The 25,342-nt window shown below is 42.8% G+C and overlaps 1 protein-coding gene across 1 annotated transcript in view; it reads right to left on the bottom strand.

Moving 5' to 3' along the window:
• Positions 1 to 25,342, bottom strand: part of FLT1 (fms related receptor tyrosine kinase 1) — a 197,052-nt gene that overhangs the window by 35,468 nt on the left and 136,242 nt on the right. The window contains exons 16-18 of the mRNA XM_081083615.1: positions 12,273 to 12,379; positions 7,452 to 7,584; positions 6,175 to 6,279 (exon numbers count right to left, since the gene is read on the bottom strand). Coding sequence (XP_080939741.1) covers positions 6,175 to 6,279; positions 7,452 to 7,584; positions 12,273 to 12,379 — 345 coding nt within the window. The remainder of the gene's footprint in view (positions 1 to 6,174; positions 6,280 to 7,451; positions 7,585 to 12,272; positions 12,380 to 25,342) is intronic.

The raw sequence follows: 25,342 nt of genomic DNA, 5'->3' as shown, positions 1-25,342 counted from the left end.
ACTGGGTCAAAGAAAAAATAAAAGACAAGATCAAAAGATATATAGAGAAATGAGAATGATAATACAACAGATCAAAACCTCTGGAATGCAGCAAAAGCAATAATAAGAGGGAAGTTTATATCATTACAGGCCTATCTCAAGAAAAAGAGAAATCCCAAGTAAACAACCTAACATCACATCTTAAAATACTAGAAAAAGTATAACAGCAACCCAAAGTCAGCAGAAGAAAGAAATAATAAGAGCAGAATTAAATGAAATAGAGGAAAAAAAGACTATACAAAAAAAATCAATAAAGCAAAGAGATGGTTCTTTAAAAAGATTAATAAAATGGGCAAAACCCTGGCTAGACTCACTACGGAAAAAAGAGGAAAGACCCATATAAACAAAATCAGAAATGAGAGAGGAGAAGTCACCACACACATCACAGATATGCAAAGGATCACACTAGAATATTATGAAAGACTTTATGCCACCAAATTCAATAACCTACAAGAAATGGATAAGTTCCTGGAATTATAGAACCTTTCTAGACTAAATCAGGAAGAATTGGAAAATCTAAATAGACTGATCAGCAGTGAGGAAATTGAAACAATCATAAAAAAACCTTCCATAACACAAAAGCCCAGATGGCTTCACCAGTGAATTCTACTAAAAGTTCAAAGAGGAATTAAAACCTATCGTTTTCAAACTCTTCCAAAAAATTGAAGAAGAGACAATACTTCTTAACACATTCTATGAGGCCAATATAACCCTGATACCAAAATCTGGCAAAGATAACACACAAAAAGAAAACTACAGACTGATATCCCCAATGAATACAGATGCAAAAATCCTAAACAAAATACTAGCAAATTGAATACACAGTACATCCAAAACATAATACATCACAATCAAGTGGGATTCATTCCAAGGACACAAAGATGGTTCAACATTTGCAAATCAATCAACATAATACACCACATTAACAAAAGAAAGGATAAAAATAATATGATCTTATCAATAGATGCAGAAAAAGCATTTGATAAGATACAACATCCATTTATGATTAAAACACTCAACAAAATAAGAATAGAAGGAAAGTACCTCAACATAATAAAAGCCATATATGATAAACCCACAGCTAATATCATACTCAATGGTGAAAAACTGAAAGCTTTCCCCCTAAGATCAGAAACAAGACAAGGTTGTCCACTCTCACCACTCTTATTCAACATAGTGCTGGAAGTCCTAGCCAGAGCAATAGAAAGAAAGAAAATGCATCCAAATAGGGAAGGAAGAGTCAAACTGTCACTTTTTGCAGGTGACATGATTTTGTATATAGAAAACCTTAAAGACTCTACTAAAAATCTATTAGAAACAATAAACATATGCAGTCAAGTTGCAGGGTACAAAATCAATGTGCAAAAGTCCATTTTCTTCCTGTATACTAACAACAAAACTTCAGAAAAAGAAATGAAAAAAAAAAACAATTCCTTTTGCAATTGCAACCAAAAGAATAAAATACCTAGGAATAAACTTAACAAAGAATGTGAAAGACCTATATACTGAAAATTACAAAGCATTATTAAGAGAGATTGAAAAAGACACAACAAAATGGAAAAAATATCCCATGTTCATGATTGGAATAATCAACATAATTAAAATAGCCTTATTGCCCAAAGCAATATACAGATTTAATGCAATCCCCATCACAATCCCAGTGTCATTTTTTTAAAAAAAAGAGCGAGAAATCATTAGATTTGTATGGAACCACAAAAGACCAGAATAGCCAAAGCAATCCTGAGAAAAAAGAATGAAGCTAGAGGTATCACACTACCTGACTTCAAATTATACTACAGAGCTATGATAATCAAAACAGCATGGTATTGGTAGAGAAACAGACACACAGATCAATGGAACAGAGTAGAGAGCCCAGCTATAAAATCACACATATATGGACAGATAATTTTTGACAAAGGAGCCAGAAATGCACATTGGAGTAAAGATAGTCTCTTCAATAAGTTGTGCTTGATAAACCGCAAAGCCACATACAAATGAATGAAACTGGGTTACAGTTTGTCCCCATGTACAAAAATTAATTCAAAATGGATCAAAGACCTAAACATATGACTGGAAACAATAAGTTACATCGAAGAAAATATAGGTACCAAACTTGACCTGAAAGGCAAGGGAGGTAAAGGTAAAAATAAATGAATAGGACCATATCAAACTGAGGAGCTTTTGCACAGCAAAAGAAATGGACAACAAAACAAAGAGGCAGCCAACCAGATGGGAGATGATATTTGCAAACAGTAGCTCTGACAGAGGTTTAATTTCGAAAATATATAAAGAACTCGTAAAACTCAACCCAAACAAACAAACTAACAAACAACCCAATCAAAAAGTGGACAGAGCCCTGGCTGGTTTGGCTAAGTGGATAGAGTGTTGGCCTGTGGACCAGAAGGTTCAGGGTTCAATTCTGGTCAAGGGCACATGCACATGCACGGGTTGCGGGCTTGATCCCCAGCAGGGGCATGCAGGAGGCAGCCAATTAGTGATTCTCTCTCATCATTGATGTTTCTATCTAACTCTCCCTCTCCCTTCCTCTCTGAAGTCAATAAAAATATTTTTTAAGAAAAGTGGGCAGAGGACCTGAAAATACACCTCTCCCAAGAAGGCATGCAAACAGCCAATAACTTTATGAAAAGACTAGAGGCCTGGTGCATGAATTTGTGCACGGGTGGGGTCCCTTAGCCTGACCTGTGGGGCCCATTGGGGCCATCTTGCCCAGTCCCGATCAGGGCCCCGAGGGGCCGGCTGGCCAGGGGAAGGGACTGTGGGAGGTTGGCTGGCCGCCGGAAGTTGGCTGTGGGAGCGCACTGACCACCAAGGGGCAGCTCCTGCATTGAGTGTCTGCCCCCTGGTGGTCAGTGCGTGTCATAGCCACCAATCATTTGGTCAACTGGTCATAATGGTTGCTTAAGCTTTGATATATATAGATGTTCAACCTTGAGATAAAAGATGGCAGTGGAACACATGCTCCCAGGACCAAACTGGAATTACAATTAAAATACAGAAAAACTCCCTGACTAATCAATCGAAGACTCACTGGAGAGAACCCTGATAACTGAGGATGGTAATTGGAGACCGCATAGAGCCTGGTAGGAGGGGCAGAGGCACGAAAGGGCTTGCTGGGCTCCCACATACAGCAGCTGAAGTTCCAGAGAGATATCTCAGCTGTGGGGAGTTGCCACTGAGAACTCTGGAGTCTAATCCCCAAGCTGCACCCCCCCCCCCGCCCCCGCAGGGAACACCAGAACTAAAAAGGGTACCCAAACAACATCTGGCTGTGAAAAGCAGTGGAGTTGCTGTCTTCTAGGGAGAAATGGCTGGACATGCAGAAACCTCCTTAAAGGGCCAAAAGCACAAAATCCCCTGTGGAGCCGCTCCCCTTGTGCTCCAGCAGAGGGAGGCAGAGTGGACTGGAGCTGTGTTAGCAGAAGCCAGGACTGGGGGCTCTGGGGTTAGAACTCACAAGGCAGACACCTCAGTTTTCTGTGCTGAGTCATTCCCTCGCATTGTGGAGGTCATCTTTCTCCTGCAGATATTTGCTATGCAGGTGGCTTTGCCGGGTGGGGGGGGTGGGGGGGGGGAAGACAGTTGACCCACCCATTTGGAAAACACCTTGTCCCACAGAGCGGAGTTCCTGAGGCCCATTAAGAGACCGAGAATAACAATTAGCCCTGGAATGCCTCCAGGATTTATTTTCTCTCATGAAGAAAAATTTTCTACTTGAGGTACATGGGAAGCTTTGTTAAATAAAGAAATAATAACTAAAAAAAAGATGTTCAACCTCACTGGCAATTAGGGAAATAACAAATCAAAACTACAATAAGATACCACCTCACACCTGCTAGAGTGGTTATTATCAACAAGACAAGCAATAACAAGTGTTGGAGAGGTTGTGGAAAAAAGGGAACCCTCATTCACTGCTGGTGGGAATGTAGACTGGTACAACCACTATGGAAAGCAGTCTGGCAATTCCTTAAAAAATTAAGAATAGAGCTACCATATGACCCAGCAATCCTATTCCTGGGTATCTATATATATAAAAGCCTAAGCGACTATTATGACTGGAACGACTGGTTGACCAGTCACTATGACGTGCACTGACCACCAGGGGCAGATGTTCAAAGCAGGAGCTGCCCCTGGTGGTCAGGCGCTCCCACAGCCCCTCCCACCCCCTACCCTCCGGCCAACCTCCTGCAGCCCCCCCCCCCAGCAGGCTGGTCCCCCCCAACCAGCTGGCCAACCTCCAGGTCCCTCCCCCTGGCCAGCAGTCCCCCTGTTAGACCTGGATCACTGGCCAGGCCGAGGGACCCCACCCATGCACCGGCCTCTAGTATATCCATAAAACTCAAAATCATGTATTTGCAAAGATATATGCACCCCTATGTTCATTACAGCATTATTCATGGTGGCCAAGACATGGAAACAACCAAAGTGTCCCATGATAGAGGACTGGATAAAGAAGATATGATACATATACACAATGGAATACTACTCAGCTATAAGAAAGGATGAAATAGTGCCATTTGCAACAACATGGATGGAACTTGAAACATTATACTAAGTGAAATAAGTCAGTCAGAAAAAGTCAAGAACCATATGATTTCACTCCTATGTGGGATATAAACCTGAACTTACGAACACAAACAGCAGAATGGTGGTTGCCAGAGATAAGGGGAATGGAGGGAGAAAAAAGTACTAATATAAAGGGAGAGGAGAAGATTTGACGTTGGGTGGTGGGCACACGGTACAATATACAGATCTTGTTACATAGAAACCCACACATGAAACCTATATGTTCATGTTGACCAATGTCACTGCAATCAATTTCATAAATAAAAATTTAAAAACCCACAAAAAACCAATAACACAACAACCCAGAAAAACAAGGCATAGAGAGAAAAATAAGAAAAATGACGATTTCAAGTGGTTCAGCCTAATATATTAAAGTACCTAGTCTGATGCTTTGTCACATAGAAGACATGGTGATGCATCTTCTCTTTAGAATCTGGGGTGGGGTGTACAGGGTGGGGTGCTGGAATGGAGGTATTCTCACAGAAATGCTTTCCATCATTTGGGTAGTCCAACTCGAACAAAAGTCCTGACTTGTGGATGCAAAACTCCTTTCCTTGGCTACTTTCAGAGTAGAACTGTCAGGTTCTTTGTAGAGTTTTATCAAAGTTTTCCTTCAAAAAGGACAGCCTTTTGAGGTGGAAAATATCATGACATGATACTTGGGCAATGATGATGTCAGGGCTGGAAGAAGAGGAAGAGCTTTGAAGTCTCCCTAAGCAAATGGCCCTTTTTCTCCTGAAGCCTTTGCTAGATACCTGCTTAGTTGGGCGCATAGCTTTCTGTGCCTCCAAACCCCCTGGCATTATCTTGGAGATCTTGGAAAGCTGAAAGCTGCCCTTTGGGTTTTCATTCCTGTTTCTTTTGGTTTGGGAACCTTAAGATGCATTGAAAGAACATGAAAATTTCATCATGACGGAGGAAATGAATTATTTCCTAAACTTTAAAGGATCTATGCATTTTGATTTGCTTGGTTTACATACTTTTCACTTTCGGTCTATCTATGGCAGTGGTCATACATCTCTATGTGATTTGGCTCTACCTCCTAGCAGTTCGCCCTTGAAAGATAGTTTGTTTTTCATTTCTAAAGAGAAAAAGTTTTATGGTTGGGACTTGACAGTATTAGATAGTTTATGGTTTTGATCATTTCACTTGTTTTAGTTTCATAATCTTACCTTATAGTTAGGTCAAGCCCGAGTTAAGCCTTTGGGATTTGTGATGTACAGCTAAGTTTCCATTATAATGTCAAAAAATTGGTCACCATGGGCTTAATTCTCTGATAGTGTCAAGTCTGAGATGTGGTAAGAGAAATATTTTTGAGGTGACAGGAGTCATTTTCCCGTGGATGATGCTGACTGTTTCATTTACAAGGCTTATCCTGGACTCTCTCTGGCCTCCCCTAAAAGTCGTAAAGTCAAGGGGCTTGCAGCAGTACAAGAAAGCTATGTGACCAGCGCAGAAATAGCTTGTACCTGTTCCTAGGCCACATCCAACTCAAGCCAACATTCGGGAAATGCAGTGGGTCAGGGGAAAGCCAACCCGCAGTGCCCATACCTTTTAGCATTTTTACAGCCACGGTCCGGCAGGTGGGTGATTTCTTAATGCCGAATGCAGATGCTTGTACCACTTTTCCAAAAGCCCCTCTCCCAAGTGATTTGCCTACAATGAAAAGAATACATTGATTTGTTTACCAAGCCAGTGGGGTGAGTTTAAGTCTTTTTCAGGAACAAGTGCCATTTTTCCCATTTGTAGCTGTGAGGCACATGTAACTTTGAATGGGGTCTCCAAGGAACTGACCCTGAAAGTGTCATTTCTTGAGTAAATTTTTTCCAGCTCTTTACTGTGCTTCTGAGGTGCCCTCATTCTTCACAGCTATGCTGGGCACCTAGAAGGCCTTTTGTGCAGGCGGAGGGCCAGTTTCCTCTTCACAAAATCCTCCTGGAAGGGAGAGGCCACCAAATCCTGGGTAGTCCCTTCCATTGTTCAATAACATTATTAACAAGAATATTTCCCTGTGTCTAACCTAGGCCCCTTTTCTTGCCACTTAAGGACATTTCTTCTGATCTATTTTTAGCAGAAAGCGAGAAATTGAGAATGATAGTTATTGCTATTGGTTATAATAATGCTTTATAGATTAAAAAAACAAAACAAATAAGCCCGCCCCCCCTCTACCCCCCCCCCCCCAACTAACTCATTTCTCTGACTTCCTTGCCAGGCAAAATAGACCCAGTATTTCTAACATTTCTTCATACGATGATTATAAATCTTTATATTCAGCACATGAGCCTATCAACCACTAGTAGTAATTTGTTTCAACCATAGTTTCCAGGTCATAAGTTTCTGACGCCTCAAAAATGTCATTAATTAAGAGCACCTGTGCTTGTAAGGCTCCTGATGGAACTAAACTCCCCTCCTTTCCCTTCAATCGTCTACTTTTATGGTGACCTCCTGCAGTGGTTCTCAACCTCATTCAGATGAGGCCCAGAAGTCAGGATTTTAAAACGATTCCCAGGTGATTCTAATGTGCAGCCAAGGTTGAGAACCACTGCCTTAGAGGGAAGAGACTCAAATACTTTCGTGTCTGCTGCTTAGAGAAGGTGCTTGGTCAATGTTGAAAGAATGAATAGGTGCTCCTTGTCTCCTTGTCCCTTAAACCATCCTCTCTGCATTCTCAGAGACTCATATACCTCTGTGTCCCTCTCCCTGGCTAGGTTGTGAACTGCTGAGGGCAGAATCCCGAGTCTAACCTGTTTGTGCATGCCCCAAGGCGGTCTTCTGCAAGCAGCAGGTGCTTAGTATGGGGTTAGGAGTCTGTTGAACAAATACATTACCTAGTTTCAGTCTCTCCCGGGCAAACTCCCACTTGCTGGCATCATACGGGAGCCGCTCACACTGCTCATCCAGGGGAACTTCATCTGGGTCCATTATAATTGATAGGTAGTCAGTTTTTATTTCAGAAGAAGACTGAGAAATAAAGAGATCCCAAAGTCATCAACGACTTAAAAACCCCCTGATAGCCAATTTAAAACAATATTAGACAATATCTCCTGCTATTTTGGTTCATTTGGTTAAAACATATGGTGAGGTACAGAAAGTAGCACACACATATGCACATCACATCTGAGCATGTGATGTCTATCAAACAACCCTTGCTGTTCCCGCCCTGCATTTCTGTAGTATTATCCTATATAATAAAACCTCGTATGCTAAGTGTCCAACCGTATTACTGTTTGACCAGTGGCTATGATGTGCACTGACCACCAGAGGGCAGATGCTCCGACCAGTAGGTTAGCTTGCTGCTGGGGTCCAGCCGATCAGGACTGGGTGAGATGGGCCGGACATGCTCTGGAGCCTTCCCATGGTCCCTCCCAGCCCCTATCGTGCACCAGTGGGGTCCCTTGGCCTGGCCTGCACCCTCTTGCAATCTGGGACCCCTTGGGGGATGTCAGAGAGCTGATTTTGGCCCGATCCCCACAGGCCAGGCCGAGGGACCTCCACCAGTGCACGAATCTGTGCACCGGGCCTCTAGTCACAGATGAAAGGCCCTCAGATTCTCCAGCAAACTTATTTGCTTATTCTGAAAAGCATTTTAATAAAACCATTCCATACAAGGACTAAAAATAACTTTCCATGGCTATTCTGTGTAAGCAGGAATATACATTACAAATAGGCTGACAGTGGAGTCCATGAGTATGGCTTTCTACATTTGCAAGAAAGGATAGAGATGGTAAAGTAAGCTCAGGGTCTGCCTCTCTGGGACAGCCTCTCTAGCACTACATTTTATATGAAGTGCTTAAATATACTCAGAAGGCCTGGCCACTTAGCTGCCTGAAAATGACCACAGGGTCCATTAGTGAGATTAGAATAGGATTTACCTTCAGTAAGAAACAGAAGTTGATTATTTCAAATACCAAAGAGTAAGACTTATACATAGCAACATTCATTCCAAGTTCCTTTGACCATTGGTAGGACATCAAATAAGTAAGGTGGACATCAAGTAAGTAAGGCGGACATCTGCCTTCAGGTGCATTTTTTATCTTGGTAATGCAAATCAAGCCCAGAAAATACTTTTTTTTTCAGATCATAAATAACTGGATTTACATTTAGTGTCTAAATTCATATCCATGGGTATATTTTCTGTTAGTTAATTGTAGAATTGATTGTATTTCTGTGGGCATGACAGAAAGGAAGTATGCTTACCAATATAAGGTGGGTTTTGATAACTCTTGCCAGAGTTATGTAAATTTCATTTAAATGAGTTCTAGGGCCTTTCCCTTCAATGCTTTCCCTCAACCAGATCAGAATTCAGTGGAGAGGACAACCTCTCCATACACATCATGTCACAGCCACCCACATTCTTCAGCCCTTACTCATCCTGTTCTGGGCTGTCACAGCTCACCTCATCCATCACTTGCAATCAGTCTCTTTCTCACAAAAAATTATCACTAAAATGTGTGACAAATAGCTCAAGGCAGAAAGATTTGCCTGGCCTCCATAAAGAATGGGTAACAGAGAAAGATAGGGAGCGCGTTGGTCACGAACTGCACTTGCCACTGCTGTTAGACTGCAAGGGCCCAGCCTGTCAGACGCTGGTGGGAGTCTGTGAGGCTGTAGGGGAGTCTAAATTCCTATGACAGGAATGTGGGGTGTTCATTAGAGAAGCAGCTGGAGCTGGTTTTAGGACTAAACTTTCCAATGTCCAACACAGCCAAGGTGATGAGAAGCAATCCCCAATCTTCAGAGAGCATAGCATTGCTGAGCCTGGCATTGGGCTCGGCAGGATGCCAGGGGAGGCTGGCAGTGCTGTGATGGAGGCTGGGGAGCAGGCAACAGAAGACAATCTCCCCATGTGGCCCCTGTGGAATTTTATGGTTTATCTCAATAAGGCAGATGGGAGAAAACACCAAAACTCTCAAAACAAAACAATAAAACAAAAACCTTAAGCAAGGGCTTTGAGGGGAGTGTGATAGCAGAATCTTAGTTGACAAATATTTGCTCTTTCAATTGACATTAACACTGAGCAGCTCCTAGGTGCTTGGCATGAAAATTGCACAGCCAAGGGCTTCAGGGCCCAGACATTGAGGCTCATGCTTGGATTTGAATCACTACTCAACTTCTGACCAGCACATAACAATGGGCAAGCTGCTTAACCTTTTTAAGCCTAGTTTCCTTATCTGTCAAATGATGGTACTTAACTCATAGGGCTGTTGTGAATATCAAGTGATATAATCCATGTAAAGCTGTTAAAACAGAGCCTGGTATACAGTAAGCATCAATAAATGTTGGCTGTAATTATAACACTGGTTATGCAGAGTAGAGATAAAGTAGTCTTTTATCAGTGAGGAATTTACATTGTGATTAGAGAAACCACATGGAGATAGTTCTTGATGCCTTTTTTTCCTCTTCGCCTCCCACAACCAATCACTTGTCAGATTTTATAGGCATTCTATTACTTGTTCTCATCCTTTCCTCTTCTTATTTTTTTTTTTAAATCCTCACCCGAGGATATTTTTTTCCATTGATTTTTAGAGAGAGTGGAAGAGAGAGGTAGAGAGAGAGAAACACCGATGTGAGAGAGAGACACATGGATTGGTTGCCTCCCAAGGCCGGGAGCTTGCAACTGAAGTATGTGCCCTTGACCGGAATCGAACCCAGGACCCTTCAGTCCACAAGCCAATGAGCAAAACTGGCTAGGGCTCATCATTTCTTATTGATATCAAAATTTCATAGATTTAAAAAAAAATACAAGAGACCCACTCAGTTTAGTCCCAATTTGCCTTTCCAGTGTTGTTTCCACTCTGCTACTATAGGCAAAGTAACTGGACTCCCTCCCTAATCTGTGGAGTGGGGGGTGGGGAGTGAGGGGTGGTAAGAGCTATATTTTTCTGCTTCTTTCCTTCCAGCTATGACCTTCAAAGTCTGTCTCTAAACTTTTCTTTCTCTGAAGTGTTTTCTCCCACTCTCCTCCTTTGAACTCCTATAGTCTTTGTACTCCCTCACAGATTTGGCAAGTTTTTCTTTGGTTAGATCTCTTTCCCTATATGATGTGTCTCCCCCTTCAAATACTATTATTCGACCTGTTCCTTCTCAAGCAGTGGCCTGAATTGTCCTGTCTCAAAACTAGTCACTCCATACAGCAAAAGCCTGATGTTACACATTCATGGTAGAGGATGCTGCTAGCCTTGCCTCTCATACTAACGCTATAAAGTGCACATTATTGGTTTTGAATATCCAGCCTAAAGCCAAACAACCTGGCTTCAAAACTCAGCTCCAACTCTAATATGCATTGTGACTTTGGACAAGTTATTTTAATTCCTGAACCTCAGTTTCCCTCTCTATAAAATGGTAATAATTATATATTTACCTCTGCATTTTTGGAAGGATTAACTGAGATACTGCATAAAGAGCTTCCCACAAGCCTGGTACATTATTAATAAGGGCTTATAAATATCTAGATATTGAGTAGGCCAGTTTGACACATTTCAAGTTTTCTTGATTTTGCCTCCTAAATATCTCTTAACTCTAATCATTTAGACTGAGCTAATGTCATTTCTTCCTTGAACTACTGTCAACTCTTTTACTAGGTGACCCCCTGGTCCATTCTCCTCACAGCAGCCAAAATAATCATTGCAGATACACATTTCTCACACTTATAATTGCCTACCTTTGCTTTATAACCCTCCTCCCTGCTCCAAGGCTTCCTATTCCTTCTGGAATGTGGACTAAATTCCCTCCTATAGCCTCAAGCCTGCTGCTCAGGCATTGCAGCCCCTCCCCTCCCCTCCCCTGCCCTCCTGCTGCACTTCATGCCTTGTTTCCACCACTGTAACCTCTGGCCTTCTGTCAGCCACTCATTCTCATGGTGTCCCCCTGCCCTGCCCTAGCCTCGTGCACGCTCTTCTCTGCCTGCAGCACTTGCCCCTGCTTCTTTGCCTGACCACCCCTCTTACGCATCTTTTACTCAGCTCACTGTTATTACACTTTGCATTGTCTGTGTACTTGATTAAAGCCCCAGACGGTAGCATTTGCTTACCACTGGCCTGGCACTCTGCAAAGAGCAGGCACACAGTAAATATTTGAGACGTAAGTGGATGAATGAATGTTGGCTCTTTCCCCACGGGACTTCAGGGAAGCAAGTCGTGCTGAGGCAGAATTATAGAAATCGGATGTCCTGAATTCCAGCCTGAACCCCGCACTCTAAAGAACTGAATGTGATCCAGGGCTCAGTGAGTCCGGAACAGCAATGCACACCTTTGTGTCTCTGTATTGTGCCAGGCAGTTAGGTGGGACTTTCTCTTTTTTCTTTTTTTTGTTTCTTAGCAGAGAATAAGGTTAAGAAGACTAAGACTTCATAGGTCTTACACTAAATTAAACTTAAAGACTTCATTACATATTTTTATATAAAAATATCCTTTTTGTCCCTGGGAAATATTGATCTTTCCATTGCTCTAGCTTGTCTTTTGAATATACTACTTTATGGCTGAGAGACATTTTAATGATTCATTTTCCAGTGCTTACCAGGATAGGGGTAGGAGCCAGAGGTGAGGGGAAGGATAGGGTCTAAGGCTGTTTTGTGCCTGTTCCATATATTAGGTGAGCATTCTAGAATATTATGCAGAAAGGAGCACAGGACCTGTCTGGAATGTTCTTACCCTCTTCAGCTTTCGGATGAAGAGAGTTAACAGCAGCCAGAAGAGGGTCGCAGCCACACAGGTGCACGTGAGAGTGATCAGCTCCAGATTTGACTTGTCTGAGGTCCCTGGAAAACAAAAACACCGAGGTGGTTAAACAGCGACTCCCAAACGCAGGGTCTTTGTGATTTTATTATTTATTTTTTTAAAAAATATGTTTTTATTGATTTTTAGAGAGAGAGGAAGGGGGAGGGATAGAGAGATAGAAACATCAATGAGAGGGACATATCATCAATCGGCTGCCTCCTGCAGGCACCCCCACTGGGGATTGGGCCTGCAACCCAGGCATGTGCCCTGACTGGGAATTGAACCTACCACCTCTTGGTTCCTGGTTCTGATGCTCAACCACTGAGCCATGCCAGCCAGGCAGGTCTTTGTGATTTTATAAAAGATGTCTAGTGCCCCTAAATGTTCATCATGGCGAATGCAATCTGCTGGCTCGAGAATCCGTGTCTGGGACAGGTCTTCCCATACCTTCCGTTTCAGGCAGAGTCCACAATATCATCACAATAAACTCACACATCAATTAAAAGTCTTTCCAGAAATTTTGCTGTTGAATTTGCAAACTTCATAATCCCAGAAATAGCTAATTAAAAATCAGAGGAGAAGTTAAAAATGGGAAAAAAATTATGGCAGGAACAAAAGCCCATTAAAGTGCTAAATCTGGAATATGTGAAATCTCCCTAATGGGTTTTAGAGGAACTTCTAAAGAAAAAGAAAAAAAAATTACATAAAAGGGCTCCTTTGGGACTCACAACATTCTTCAAAGTAGAATTAAAAAATAAAAATAAAGCTCAAGGACTGTCACAATTGCCTGCTCACTGCTTTGGAACAGCCAGGCCAAGACCCCCTCCCCGCTCCGCCCCCCTCCCCCCCCCCCCACTCCCAGCCTGGGGCTCTGCCCTCGGCCTCTCCCGCAGTCAGCCTGCAGGGGCTGAGGTGAGAAGAGGTAACTGCTGGATGGGATTCTTCCCAAGCACCTCATTTCCCAGAATCACAGAGATCAAAAGCTGAGCACTGTTCCCCCATGACCAGAAAGAAAAGACCCAAAGTATTCAGGAGAAGCCTCCAGAGAGGAAGCTCTGGGCGTTGTAAAGGAATGCCCAGTGGGCCGGGATGGCGGCTCCCTGCTGACTGACTCCAGCGGACAGTTTCCTAGGAGTTTCTAAAGTAATGCCCTTATCCTTCAACTTCATTAAAAGGAGACAGAGGCTCAGTATTAAGTTAGACCAAGAATAAGTGACACTTATTCTTTTTAGAAATGATGGTGTGGATGGTATCATTTATTGAGCACTTATGTGCCTAGCTTTCATAACCCCCCATGAAGTAGGTGGCAATAATATCCCCGCTTCATAGATAGACATCTTTTGGGCCCTTTGTTTCAATCCAACAAAGATGTATTGAATCCTACTACAGGCGAGGTTCCAGGCTGGAGGAGATAGGAAGATGAATGAGGGAAAGTTGTCCCTCTCAAGGCACTCACTCACAAACCGAAGCAATAGACTTAAGGCAAATACAAAGAAATTAGATTTTAAAAGTATCTGAGGCTGAAGGAATCTAATACTTTTTTGAAGAAGTGACATTTGAAATGGAGTTGACTTAAAGAGATGAAGACAGAAGAGGGCATTATAGGGCAGAGGGAACAGTATGAGTTAAGACCCAGGACTGAGAAATGACAGGGGGCTGATGGTAGTATAATGCAAGATCTAGGACAGGACTAGACCACAGAGAATCTGAGCATCTGTGTGAAGGTTCTCTGCCTTGAATAATAGCAAATACACAAGCTAGAAACCCGAGCCTCCTCCTTTTTTATCTATCCAGCCACCAAGTACAAGTACCTCCTGTAGGCCAGAGTCCCCTCAGTGCATCTCTTAGCTTAAAGGGGAAACTGACATTTTTCTCTCTCTCTCCAGTCCATCACAAGGTCCTGCCCATCCTACTTCTGTTATTGTCATAGTTGGCTAGTTAATGTCAATAAAGGAAGAGAGCGAAGGGAGAGCCAGACATTGTTGAGCATATTCACCTAGGAAGCATCAGCCTGTTTGTTTCACAAGCAAGTTACAGCTTCGCAGCCCAGGGAACTGCAGCATTGCTCCTCCAAGGAGAGCAACACCCCTCCTTCCGCCCTCCAGTACTGGATTGTTGGGGGTAAAGAGGGAGACAGGCACATGTGCAGTAGAAGTCGGGGGGGGGGGGGGGGGGGGGCCACAGGGGAGGTGCTTGCCTGGCAGTCTAGCTTGGGAACAATGGATTGGCTAAGGGGTGGACCCCATGAGGAGTGTGTGAATTGTTAATTGGCCAGTTTGAAGAAGCTCCAGGTTAAAATCCCCAGACAGAGTCCCCTCCCTCTTTCTCTGTGACCTGCACTTGCCAGTGGGCTTGCCTGTTCTCTCTCCGCAGCCACGTGGCCTTAAGCAGCTGCATGGCCCCTTGCCATGTGGACCCCACATGCAATGAACTAAGCTAGCCAGATGCTGAATGGACTGGACTTCAATATGGAGTAGGAACTCTGGGCAGTGGCCATAATTCTAGCCCAGCTGAAGATAAGATTGGACTTCTGCCATGGCGAGATGGACAGAGATGGGACCTTGAGGGGAACCTCCTGAATTTTATATCATCAATAAAGCTTTCCATTTTATATCATCAATAAAGAAACCCCATCCTCTCGTGGGGCCCTCAGGAAATTATTTTCTCTCAGCACCCCAAGAACTCCACTTCCTGATAACACTTTCATGGCTCATGGAATTATCACCTTCTGTCCTTCCTCACAATGATTGCCCAAATCAAGGCCTGGACACCTGCATTAGCTCCCCAACCAACCTTGACTCCCTCCAGTCTCTCCTCCACTCTGTAGCCAGAGTGAGCTTCCCAAATCACAAATTTAATCCTATTGCGCCTCTGCCTAGATTCCATCTTTGCCACCTGCACATCCCCCTGTCACTGTCAGGATAAAAAACACCCTTAGATCCTACCCCAAACTTTCCTATCTCTTCAGCTTTATCTCCTGTTATCCTGACACTTGCTCCCATCACAGAAAAATACTTGTAGTTTCTTAAATATGCCAGGCCTTCGGCACTGCTATGCTTTGGCCTTTGCTGATTCTCAACCAGAATGTAAGCTTCCCAAAGGCTGAGGCACATCTTATTTCTCTTCATATCCCCACTCATCAGATTGGGTGAATGAGTGGATATATTATGTTTTGCTTTGTCTCCGAAGAATTTCATGAAGCTTTCAAAGCATTCATGGTCAAATTCCTGTTCATGTGTGTTAATCCAACAAACATAGGAACACTACCTATATCCCAGGTTCTGTTCTGGGTGCTAGTGTATCATGGTAAGTGGAAGGTCGTGGTCTGGAGCTACCTCTCACATAGTATGTCACACATACTAGACATCCTGCAATTATTAGTTGAGTGAATGAATGAATTTGGCTTCATTTGCTGCTTTGTCAGCTTGTGGTTAAGTTTCCCTGAACCAGGAGAAACCAAGATGGCAGCATAGGTAAACACTGGAGTTTGCTGCCTCGCACAACCACTTCAAAAATACAACTAAAAGACAGAACGAACATCATCCAGAACCACAGGAAGGCTGGCTGAGTGGAAATTCTACAACTAGAAGGAAAAACAAAAGCATTCCGAGACTCAGAGGAGGTGCGGTGCAGAAGTAAAATACTAAGGTACAGAGGCGCATGCGGAGCGGGCTGGTGGCTGAGGGCGCGATTGTCTTTTTCAATTGGGAGGGAGTCTCAGGCTCTGAGCTCCAGTTCTGGGCGAGTCTTTGGGGACCCAGACTCATATGGGAGAAGCGGGACTGTCTGGCATCAGTCGGAACGCTAGGGCAGCTTTCTCTCAGAGGTGCCTGCAGCGATTACTGGGACATTGAGAAGCAGAGCCTCTGAGGGCAGGACTGAGAGCAGCCATAACTGCTCACTCTGCCCTGTTGATCCCGTGGGACCCGCCCTGCCCAAGCCCTGCACGGAGGCTTTTGCTGGGTAGCCTCAGGCAAAGGCTAGATTAGCACCTCCCTAGAGATCCAGGAGCGAGTGTCCCCAGTGGTCAGAGTGGGACCATCCAGTTTGCAGCTTCTCAGACCCTTAAAGGACACACTCAGGGGGCAGACCCAGTGAGCACCAAAGCCCCATTGAAGCAAGTCTTGCCCTGGAGGGGTGTCTCCAGCACAGAAGTTCTCCCACTGCAGACACAGCTGATTCTCACAGCCAATTGGCCTGGAGGTCATTCCCTCCCAGTGTTAACTACAACAATCAAGGCTTAACTACAACAAGACTGTGCACAAAGCCCACAAAGGGGTGCACCAAGAGTGTCCACCTCAGGTAATTGGGGAGGCTGAACCACTGGGCCCTAGAGGACACTTAGCACAGAAAACCACTTTATCAACACAGGGAAGCATAAAAAATGTGGAGACAAAGAAACAGGACACAAATGACAGAAATGGAGGAAAGCAAACTACTGGATATAGAGTTCAAAACCACACTTTTAAGGTTTTTCAAGAACTTTCTAGAAGCTGCTGATAAATTTAGTAAGACCCTCGAAAAGACTGGGGAGACCACCGATAAATGTAGTGAGATCCTCAAGAAATCTAGTCAGACCCTCAATGTTATGATAAAGGACCAACTGGAAATTAAGCATACACTGACTGAAATAAAGAATACTATACAGACTCCCAACAGCAGACTAGAGGATCACAAGAATCAAGTCAAAGATTTGAAATACGAAGAAGCAAAAAACACCCAACCGGAAAAGCAAAAAGAAAAAAGAATCCAAAAATACAAAGATAGTGTAAGGAGCCTCTGGGACAGCTTCAAACGTACCAACATCCGAATTATAGGGGTGTCAGAAGAAGAGAGAGAGCAAGATATTGAAAACCTATTTGAAGAAATAATGACAGAAAACTTCCCCTACCTGGTGAAAGAAATAGACCTACAAGCCCAGGAAGCACAGAGAACCCCAAACAAAAGGAATCCAAAGAGGACCACACCAAGGCACATCATAATTAAAATGTCAAGAGCAAAAGACAAAGAGAGAATCTTAAAGCAGCAAGAGAAAGAAAGTCAGTTACCTACAAGGGAGTACCCATATGACTGTCAGCTGATTTCTCAACAGAAACTTTGCAGGCCAGAAGGGAGTGGCAAGAAATATACAAAGTGATGAATGCCAAGAACCTACAATCAAGATTACTTTATCCAGCAAAGCTATCATTCAGAATTGAAGGTCAGATAAAGAGCTTCACAGATAAGAAAAAGCTAAAGGAGTTCATCACCACCAAACCAGTATTATATGAAATGCTGAAAGGTACCCTTTAAGAAGAGGAAGAAGAAGAAAAAGGTAAAGATACAAATTGTGAACAACAAATACACATCTATCAACAAGTGAATCTGAAAATCAAGTGAATAATCTGATGAACAGAATAAACTGGTGATTATCATAGAATCAGGGGCATAGAAAGGGAGTGGAATGACTATTCTTGGGGGGGAAAGGGATGTGGGGGATGCGGGAAGAGACTGAACAAAAATTGTGCACCTAAGGATGAGGACAGTGAGGGGGAGTGAGGGCGGAGGGTGGGGTGGGAACTGGGTGGAGGGGAGTTATGGGGGGAAAAAGAGGAACAAATGTAATAATCTGAACAATAAAGATTTAATTTAAAAACAAAAACCAAAACCAAAACCAAAACCAAACAAACAACAAAAAAAAGTTTCCCTGAACCTCATGAAATTGAGAACAATCTCCTTGAAGAAGTTTCAAAGCACGATCATCTTTTTTTCAATATGCATCTTCTCATGGGAATATTTTAAGCTCAAATTACTATAAGTTTGGATTTCAGCCCACACAGTGAGAGGTCTGATGCTGCCTTGCTGTTTACACACACACACACACATGCACACGCACACACACACACGCGCACACACACATGCACACATGCATGTGCGTGCACACACACTTTTTTGCTTATGCTGCAAATGAGGTTTGTGGAATATGATTGGGACCAGCTGAGGGTACAGTGGCCATTGGCTGTTGGAGACACTGATAGCATCTTGAGAGGAGTTATGTCTGCAGATGCCTCCTGCATGGAGTGCCCTGCTCGAGGTCCCCTCCCATTGTGGGAACGTTCTCACTGCATTCCAAGGGGCAGGAAGTTGACCCCCAAAGTAATTCCACAGTCCTTACTCAGGCAAAGTTCCCCATCTGTTTGTGTGCACTTACACATTTAAAGAATCAACACAGGAAAAACATCTCCAAGATGAACATTTATTAGAAAAGAAGGACCTATTTAGTCTATTCCTGCTCACTGAATAATAAAATAAGAATTTTAAAAGATGTAATGTAGTATCTGTGCTCTATCTCTATCTCATTCGATAGCTCAATCTCTGTCTTTATTGGAAAGCAGCCATTAGGATGACCTTAGGCTGGGTAGACGGACTTAAGTCAGCAGCATCTCTTCCTACACAACTCTTCGATGTTTTCTCAGAGCTCAAACATCCACACACCAGCCTGACTAGACCCGGCTTCAACTTGCTGGTGGCAGCTGATGAGTTCAGTGCATGAAACACTCCAGCTGCACACGGCAGGGAAAGGAAGGCCGGCGGAAAGGTGGGTGGGATTTGACAATGACTAGGAGTTAGCACAGGGTCTTAGGGACATCACTCCCATGTGATGTGTGGTTCCAAATTGGTGTAATTTTTCTAAGGTTTATAAGAATATTAAAAACTGGCCTTCATATAATCTGTGAAGCTTTTTAGGAATCTGTACAACAATTTGGAACCCCTCTGAAGGACAGTGATGTATGGAAGTACTGTATTAGGATTAAATTTGAAGTACATTTTCAAGAGTAATTTCAGGTAAATATATTTAAAATTGCTTTTATGTGTCATCCATTCTGTAACACACTTAGTGCAACAATTAAATCTTTAGGTCAAATAAGGATTTTGTAGTTTGGAACACCATTTGGGTGACTAGAAAAACTACTTACAGAAGGTTTTGTCACAATGAGATTTGGTTGATCATATTAACAAATAATGATGTTAACTAATATTTTAAAAGTTTCTATTATATGCCAGATACAGTTTGAAGTGTGCTAATTATTATACCAACCTGTTAAAGTTGGGTTACCATTTTGTAGATAATAAACTAAAGCTCTAGGAAGGTAAGTAATTTGCCCAGGGTTCTATGGCTCATGAGAAGTGATGCACCTTGCTCTAGAGTGGGCCCTCTTCCCCACTAGGCTCTGCTGCCTTGGAGCTGAGAGGCAATTGTGCAGAATTGTTAAACATGGACCCAGTTTTCTGCTCTGTTGCTTCCTAGCTTCGTAACTCTGGACAGAGTCCTAAATCCCTCTGAGCCTCAGATTCTCACTTGTAAATAGAAATAAAAACTTCATATTATTGCAAAAGTTAAGGAGGTTAATGCACATTATGTGCTTTTAAAAAAGTTCACTGCATGTTCAATAAGCATAAGATATTATAAATCAATTAATTCCATCACCATTTTTTGAATTCTTGATCAAGGCTTTATGTCATTGTAGATTTGCAGTCCAAAGGCAGCCATACCCTATTTCTACCCCCGCAAACTCCCTCACTCCCCCCCCCCCCCCCCCCCGCCGGCTCGGCTGCATGAAATTACTGGGAGCCAGCTCAGCTCTCTGGTTTGAGCACTGTTCTCTCCTTGGGAAATGCTTTCGAGTTGCCAACACCCATGGGAGGAGGAACCTCAGTCACCAACATCATCATGTGAATTAGTTTCTCACATCCTTCCTAGTGCCGGGAGAGCCATGAGTGAATGGGGGGCAGGGTTCAGGAAGAGAGGAGCTGAAATGGAGGGCAGTCAGGGATCAGAGGAGAAAGGAACTGAGAGCTGGCTAAGGGTGACAGGAAGGCGTGGCTAGGTATCCAAGACAACTATTTTGTCTTTTCCTATTCTTTACCACTGGAATTTTATTAAACATAGTGTATACTTCTTGCTGTGTGAAGGCCTTCCCTGAAGTGTGTCAATGTACAATTATTGTGGCACAAAATTTGCAAATCACACCTTTCATGTCATTTCAAGTGGTGAGACTGCAGAACCCTGAGGCAGTCCTTCTATGACTGCCGTGATTTTTGTATCATCAGTCATCCTCAAAAAATGTTTAAAATGGTAGTTATTCTTCAAGTTGTTTTCTCCTATATATTATAAGTACTATTTCAATAGCAAGGCCTGACTCTGTTAAAAGAATGTATTTCTATATATTGTGATTATTACTTTCAATAATAATTATAAAATATAGTTTATCTGAGGTCCTTGGATAAAATGTGCCACACGTTCATTGTAACAGTCCCATTGAGTTCCACGGGCTATTGAATGCTGTGAATTTCAGAAATTATTTTAGTTAGTGACAGTTTTGTTGTTATTGTTTAAATATGAGGCTGTTCCCTTTGAGAGCTCCATGTGTGCTCGTGTGCAGTCCAAACCAAACAAGACCCACCATTATTTAAAGAAGCTGCATTACCTCCACAGTCCACTCAGCCTTTTCAGATACAAAAACAACACATTGTTTTATCTATGAGTATAAGAATCCTTTTTTAAAGGAAATAAAAAGAGCAGACAGTTTCCTTCCTGGCTAATTCACGAACCTCTTTAAATCTGTTAAACATAGCCACAGACACAACTTATGCTCCTGGTTTCATTTCCTAAACTCCACCTGACAAGATAGGTCAGTGGGAAGGGTCTATTTGCATATATCAGGAAGTCAGTCTCAAGCCAGGGAACGTTTCACAGCCACCAGAGTGAGAAGAATAATGCCTTAGACTCTAGGGCAGGAATCTAATTTCAGTGATAAAATTACTCAGCAGGTGCTGCATTCAACTGTTCTGAACAGCCTCCAAGGATCAAATTTTTATTCCATGAGCCCAAAGCGCTTTCATTCAAGATTGCATCTAACTTATAAAATCCACCTAATGTCAACTTTCAAGAAATGTTCCTACTCAAAATGACAGGTATCCTTAAATGGAGCTGAAGCCTGCCTCCTTGAAACTTCACCATCTCCCTTTCTTGGTTCTATTTTTCAGTGTATCAAAGAAGGAGTCAAATGTCTCCTCAGTCCGAAAGCTCCTTAAGTATTTGAAGGAAACAATAATGTCAGCCCAAGTTGTCTCCTTTTTAGACTAAACACCCTCCTTTCCTTGCACCGCTTTGCCATTACTCTATTAGGACTATGATTCCACTTATTTATGCTTAGAGATGGGTACAATGTTTCAGGTGTGGTTTGATGATTAAAGATCAAGTAATCTGTTTCCTCAACTAACCGCAAGTTTTAAACAGAGAATTTGGAAATAGCCATCCCTTTTAAAGCAGAAAAAAATTACAAAAGAGAGCAAGGGAAAAGGCAGAAAAACTATGAAAAGCAGACACAAGAACTCAAATAGCATGGCAACTGGGGGCAATAACCAGTAAAAAAGAAGGATGGATATTCTAGTATATAGTCGTAGCCATGTTGCAAACTATACAATTTCTCTAAGTGATATTAAAAATTAATGCCACATGAGGGAAAAGAGGTCATGAATCAAAAATACAGATTCCTCATAAAATTCAATGGACTAGACAGTAGGAAATACCTAGAATTATTTAGACTTCATTATTGCCAAAGAAGAAAAGGATGTAGAAGGTCCAAAGTTGCTCATAACTTGCTGTCTCCTTCCTGCTCATTCACCTGCTCACCCAGCATCTGACAAGGTCTCCGTTAGAGATCAGGTCACCACATCCTCTTCTGCCTCTGTGAGCTTCGGTGGCCTGACTAGCAGCATTGTGTAGTCTGTTTTATACAAATTATGTTTCTACTTTACCCTTAGGAGGCACTCAAAATGTTTATTGACCTGGTTCTTAATTGTTTCATGTGCACCTTACTCTCCTTTCAACTGGGTCTTCAAAGCTCACTGAGGAGAGTTGATTGTGGCTTACACTTCCATATCCTGCATAATCCTGGGCAAATAATTAAGTCACTGGGTTAACAGCACATTGAATTTGGTTTTTCTCTAGTGCCCTAAACAATATACTGGTGCATTTCTTTTATCAGATATTCAGCGGTGGTTTTCTAAATATATGAATCCAACAAACATTTATCCTGTGCTCTGGGATAGAAGAGTGATAGGCAATGATAAGCATTGCATTAAAGGTACATGTCAAGAGCCATGGGAGCACAGAGGGCAGCTGATGGTGTGATCAGTCATCAGGTGTAGAGAAAGTGAATTATAAAGGACTAGAGGCCCCGTGCACGAAATTCAGGGGGCGGGGGGCATCCCTCACCCTGGCCTGAACCCTCTCACAGTCCGGGAGCTGGCAGTCAGACATCCTTAGTGCTGTTGGCTCAGGGCTTCTGGCTGAGCGGCGCTCCCCCTTGTGGGAGCGCACTGACCACCAGGGGGCAGCTCCTGCATTGAGCGTCTGCACCCTGGTGGTCAGTGCGCATCATAGCAACCAGTTGTGCCACTGTTCAGTTGACTTGCATATTAGCCTTTTATTACATAGGATGAGTGGATTGTCCAGGGGTAGAATGGATGGGAAGGAAGCCTGTTCAGAGAAAAGGGAAAGAACGTGCTGAGGCAGAAGACTAGGAGAAGCACAGTGTGTTCACTGGATCACAAGTAATGCAGTCCAGCCAGAGTGTGGGACTTGTGGGAAGGAGACGGGATGGGGGTGGAGAAGGAGTCTACAGAGGACCTGTGTGCCTGCATGCGGGGAATAGGTGATCGGGAACCACTGCAAGATTTGAAGCAGGGAAGTAACATGTCATATGATTTGTTATTTAAAAAAGATCACTCTAGATTTGGGAGTGTATCAGAGGAGGTTGAGAGGAGAGGATAGGCCCGTGGTCGGCAAACTGTGGCTCGCGAGCCACATGCGGCTCTTTGGCCCCTTGAGTGTGGCTATTCCCAAGCCTTAGGAGTACCCTAATTAAGTTAATAACAATGTACCTACCTATATAGTTTAAGTTTAAAAAATTTGGCTCTCAAAAGAAATTTCAATCATTGTACTGTTGATATTTGGCTCTGTTGACTAATGAGTTTGCCGACCACTGGGATAGGCTGTTTGGGAGGCTAAGAGATTATGTCAAGAGATGATAGGGATCAGAACATCTACGATGGCAGCTGACGTGGGCAATTCAAGTGAAAATATCTCCCCTTTCCTCAAGAGCAAATAGGCTGATAAAAACGTTCAGAACTTATTGGTGATAGCAGTATTCCTGTCTGACTTTCAGGAAAACATAACATTAGTGGGAAAGGAATCAGTGTAGGAAAGCTAAAAGCAGGTAGAGAGAAAACAAAATAATAGTATAACTGAGTCTAAAAGCTCAATTTTATGCTAAGGCCTTGCAGACAAGTTCCAAAGGCACTTCAGGAATGAGAAGAATAGAGGAAGGATGGAAACCTACAGTTTCCAAAGACATATGCTCAAGTCTCAACCTCACTACCTATTCATTGTGCGACTTTGAGCAAGCCATTTAACTCTTCGAGACTCCATCTTCCTACCTGTAGACTGAAGATAATACTACTTACTTCTTTCGACTCCTATGAAGTTAAAGGCTATGTATATCAAGTGTGTAGCCCATAATGGGATACATATATCAAGTGCTTGCACATAAAGGCACTAAATAAATATTAGTCTCCTGCATGGGTACGGGATATAAAGACATGTCAGACACAGCTTATGATTCAGTAGGGAAGAAAAAATATCAACGACTAAATAATAAAATGCAGAATAAAATGAGCCTGACTAAAGACTCAAGAAGCATGGTGTGGGAGACAGAGAAGAGAATGAGAAGAGAATATCTGACTCAGTTCTTCGTCCTGGAGGACATCACAGGGTAGAGAGCATCTAAACTGGCCTGGAGGATAAGGAGGATGTGGAGGAAATTGGGAGCGGTTCAGACAAAAGACCTCCAGGCTTCATTCGCGGCCATTGCTAACCCACATTCCCACAGAAGTGGGGACAGACAGCATGCCAGGGAAGGCAGCTATGTGGAGGGTTGGAGTGAGTCATTGCGAACCCGCCATTCCCTGGCTACAGGACTTAGGTTAGCATTTCATTCCTTTCTGGGTTTTGTAAGAACTGCTCTGTGTATCTTGCTGGGTTGTTGCGAGGATATGGGGGAAAATACCTGCTGGACGGAGGATTAGGAGTCTTTCTTGCTCTCTGCTCTACCCCTCTCTCAGATGGAGGTCCCTCCCTGGCCTGATGTGGCTACTCCCCGAGAGTCATATCTGGAGTCCTTGTTATGTGATAAATTAATGGTCCTTTGAAGGAGTTGATAAAGAGAGATTCACACTTAATAAATTGTTTTCTTCCTATGTAAGCAGAAAAGTTGAAATAATACTTTAAAACAAGGATTATTTGGTAGACAAAAAGGGCCATTACCAAAAGTATGTGGGAATGCTACCCTTGACTTTTTCTGAAACCATAAGTGTGTGGTAGCATACTTTCAGATTTTTCAGGAGAATCTCTAGAATCATTTCCTTGTAAAAGAAGGTGGTTGATATTCTTTTTAAAAGGAGTCTGAATTCTCAGAGTTACAATCTTTAAGCTTTGGAAGTTTTCAGGGCAGAAGAACTGGTGTATGTTGCCTTCATCCTAGTTTCTACCCCCAAAATACATACCTATTCCGAAGTCTACTGGGGATCACTTGGAAATAGGCTGCTGAACAAATGCCATCTTTTCATGTAAAACTTTAATGTGCCATAGGTCATTACATTAAGAGGTGCCAATTTAATAATTTGTGATGCTGTAACTGTTACGTTTTGGGTGATTCTTGGCATCAGAGAATTGAAATGGAGGTCTAAACTATTTTCTAAATGGAAGCCACATGGCCACAGTCCAGCATAGGATTAGGCCTCTTTGGATTTTGCTACTCAATAAGCTATCCGAAGCCCATGTGGTCTGTTTATTATGCGTTGCTTTTTTCTGGTAGTTTGCAGCCTCCTTCATGTTAAAAACCAGCTTATGAAAAGTTTGCAAGATATGTCTAACTCGTGGGAGTTGGAAATGGAAAAGA

Source organism: Myotis nattereri (genome assembly GCF_964212035.1).
Source record: "Myotis nattereri genome assembly, chromosome: 2".
Lineage (NCBI taxonomy): Eukaryota > Metazoa > Chordata > Mammalia > Chiroptera > Vespertilionidae > Myotis > Myotis nattereri.
This window is presented reverse-complemented; position numbering and strand designations above follow the sequence as displayed.